Source organism: Gossypium hirsutum, chromosome D11 (genome assembly GCF_007990345.1).
Source record: "Gossypium hirsutum isolate 1008001.06 chromosome D11, Gossypium_hirsutum_v2.1, whole genome shotgun sequence".
Classification (NCBI taxonomy): domain Eukaryota; kingdom Viridiplantae; phylum Streptophyta; class Magnoliopsida; order Malvales; family Malvaceae; genus Gossypium; species Gossypium hirsutum.
The window spans coordinates 30288437-30292217 of record NC_053447.1 but is presented as its reverse complement, the minus strand read 5'-3'; the positions used below and the strand labels follow the sequence as shown (position 1 = coordinate 30292217).

General features: G+C 40.7%; 1 protein-coding gene across 1 annotated transcript; it reads left to right on the top strand.

Moving 5' to 3' along the window:
* Positions 1 to 616: 616 nt before the first annotated feature.
* Positions 617 to 3448, top strand: LOC107913367 (probable E3 ubiquitin-protein ligase EDA40). Its single transcript, XM_016841927.2, has 2 exons — positions 617 to 1351; positions 1440 to 3448. Exons 1-2 carry the CDS (start codon positions 1019 to 1021, stop codon positions 3126 to 3128), a joined length of 2022 nt encoding a protein of 673 aa, XP_016697416.1. The 5' UTR covers positions 617 to 1018; the 3' UTR covers positions 3129 to 3448.
* Positions 3449 to 3781: the final 333 nt, after the last annotated feature.

Genomic DNA, 3781 nt, shown 5'->3' with positions numbered 1-3781 from the left:
GAATTTCGTAGACCAAAATCGTTGTTTTCATAAAATTAAATCATTTATTAAAAACAACCACTTTTTGAGGTGACCCGATCACACCTCATCAAAAAAAAGGATTGGTGGCGACTCCCGTTTTCATTCTTTTTTTCAAAATCCAAGTCGACCCCGTTTCCATCCAAAAAATGGTGTCAACAATTAGAAATAGATAGAGATACACATGTGTAATTGATCAGAGGATTGATATTTGATAGAGGTAGAAACCACCCCCACCGCCATCCCAAGAACCAAATCGAAAAAGCAAAAAAATATAAAAGATTGATTGTAGTAGAATCATAAGAAACATGGAAACTCTAAAAATTTGATTTGCAAGAAAAGAGGGAGTTTGGCGACGAGTAAGCCGAAAGTGTGAATTAAGGTATGCTGTTTTTGGCAAAGGGAGGTCGGTCGGTTACTACAAAATTAACAATTAAGGTGTAAACGTTGCATGCCAAACCGTTGACTTGTTACTGTTCTGTAATAAGTAAAGAAGTAAGAACCTCCACTTGCCAGTTTACCAGTAACCTTCGCCAATACCCAACTTTTTGATTTTTGTCCTTTTAAATCTCTCTCTCTTAAATTATCAGACCGAGTACATTTATTGTAATTCCAAACTTTATAAATGAGCCAGCTCTGTTTCTTCTATGGCAGAGTAGTATATATAAACTATATAACATTATATAATTCATTTCATCTCTTATCTTTTCAGAGCGGAAGAAAGAAGAATCGAGTTTTATATAAGCCTTGCTTGAGTAAAGCAAACAAGATAGAGTAAAGCCGTGATCTTTTCGACTCATCTCTCTCCTCTTCCAATATCTTAATCCATTTCTTTGGTCCCTCTGTTTTCTTTGTTATTATTATTTTTTAAAACACAAATCGATTTCCATGCTCAATCTAGTTCTCCTTTTTCTTTATCGAACAAAATTGTTGGTTATAAACTAAAATCTCTCACTGAAGAAAAATATTCAACAGAAACAGAAAGATTAAGAGTATCAAAATGGTGACTGGTTGGAGAAGAGCTTTTTGCACTTCCATTACCAAGAAACAGGACACCCCAGTTTTACCAGAAAAACAACAGCAGCAAAGCAATGGCACCAAAACTCCAAGATTTAGCTCAAAGTTTGGATTTTTCTCCAACCCATCGACTCCGAGGTTGCAATCTCAACCCGTTTCAAGCCCAAGTCTTCGTTGCCGAACCACTTCCAACCCCGTTTCTTCACTTCCCAATAGCCCCAAACTTCATTGCAAAACATCCCATTTCTCCAATCCTTCATCACCTAAATCCCCTTCCAGTTTCTCCCTCCTTAAGGCAACTCTTTGCCTCTCCAAAGTAAGCTTCTTCTTTTTCTTTCTTCCTGCCCCCGACAGTTTTTTAGTCAAAATTTTAAGTAATTTTGTTATGTTATGACTTTTTTCAGGGTGGTCGATGTGGAATCTGTTTACAAAGCGTGAAAACGGGTCAAGGCACGGCGATTTTCACGGCGGAGTGTTCCCACTCCTTCCATTTCCCTTGCGTCGCCGCCCACATAAAAAAGCAACAATTACTGAACTGCCCCGTCTGTTCCACCTCCTGGAAGGAGCTCCCTTTACTCTCCCTTGAACAACAACCTAGTAAAACATCACTCAAGAACATCAACACGAAGTCTTTTCGGGTCTACAACGACGATGAGCCATTGGCCTCCCCGGTTTCTCTTTCTCAGTTTAATCCCATTCCGGAATCCGACGAAACCGAAAACGACGACGTTGAAGAGGAATTCCAAGGATTCTCTGTGACTCCTACGATTGCGAAAGAAATTGGAGTTCATCCAAGAAATGTAGAGGTTAGGTTGCTACAAGAGGCGGCGATGGTGGCAGTGGGGAGGAGCCACGAGAGTTATGTGGTGGTTATGAAAGTGCACGCTCCAACGGCGACGCGGAGAGTGAGGAGGGCTCCGATTGACTTGGTTACGGTATTGGAAGTTAGCGGGAGCGGGATGCGGTTGCAGATGGTGAAACGCGCTATAAGGTTAGTTATCTCTTTGCTTAACGAAACGGACCGTTTGTCGATCGTGGTCTTTTCGTCGAGTTCGAAGCGGTTGTTGCCGTTGAAAAGGATGAGTTCAAACGGACGGAGATCCGCGAGAAGGATTGTTGACGCGCTGGGAAGCAGCGGGCAAGGGATGAGTGTGAAGGACGCGCTTAAAAAGGCCGCCAAAGTGTTGGAAGATCGCAGAGAGAAAAACGCCGTTGCCAGCATCTTGATCTTATCCGACGGTCAGGATAAACAATGTGAAATGAATTCCACCAATCAGAACCTCCCAGTTGTTTCAACCACGCGCCTGGCACAATCAGAGATCCCCGTGCACTCCATCGGTTTCGGCACATGCAGTCAGGCTCCAAACGACGACGCTTTCTGTAAAATCGTGAATGGGCTTGTAAGCGTGGTGGTTCAGGATGTCAGACTCCAACTGGGATTCGTATCCGGGTCAGCGCCAGCAGAGATTTCGTCGGTCTATTCATTGACAACCCGACCGTCTTACGTCGGGTCGAATTCGGTACGGATCGGGGACTTGCACTCGGGCGAGGAGAAAGAGTTACTGGTGGAGCTGAAAGTACCCGTATCGTCCAGCGGGTCCCACAGGGTGATGTCCGTACGATCCTCTCACAAGGATCCATTTACCCATGAGATGGTCTACTCGAGGGATCAAAGGCTGTTAATACCTAGACCATCGCAATCGGTCCGATCCTCATCTCACACCATCCAACGGCTGAGGAACCTCCACGTCAGCACACGTGCCATCGCGGAGTCTCGCCGTTTGGTCGAGCGGAACCATTTATCGGGAGCGCAACATTTGCTCACCTCGGCTCGAGCCTTGTTGCTGCAATCTGGTTCCAGTTCAGCTGAGGAATTTATTCGCCGGCTGGAAACTGAGTTAGTCGAGTTGAACGGGCAGCGCCATAGACAGAGGGCAAATAATAACAATAATAGTCAGGTGGAAGATAAGGCCGAGCCGATAACACCGACGTCGGCTTGGAGAGCCGCGGAGCGATTGGCTAAAGTGGCGATAATGAGGAAGCATCTGAACAGAGTGAGCGATTTGCATGGATTTGAAAATGCCAGATTTTAAGTTTGTTTTTTTTACCCACTATTTTCATTTTGTAATTGTAACACAAAAAATTTGAAAATGTTTTGAATGGAGAAAATTTATATATATTAATAATTCAAAAAAGAAAAAAAGGAAGCGATGTTGACTTCACTGAGGACAAAGAGGACCAGATTGATAGGCCCTTTCTGCAGGACAGTGAGTGAGATGAGAGTTCAGATAAACCCATTTTCTACCTTCGATCCACTTCAACATCTCCTTTTGCTTTTGTCATTATTCTCATTTGTTTTTACTGTAATTTTTTAAAAGAAATAATTAAATAAGGTAAACTACATGAAAAAAAACTCAATTTTAATTTCCAAATTTTATATAATAACATTATTAAGTTGTTATATTTGAGTTATTCAACTTTTAACTTTTGTTACCAGACATAACATGTTAAAAAGTTAATAACTAATTTCACCCTAAACTATAATTAAAATATTATTTTGATATTATTAGAATTTTCCTTAATAATAATTTCAAAAAACTAAGAAAAGGTTAAAATATATATTTACTTTTAAAATATATTAAATAGAAAATTAGTGAAATCATGTTTGGGATGTGTGTAAATTCTAATATTATAAAATCAAATATTTATTATAAATATTATTATATTTTCTTAAATATAAATTTTA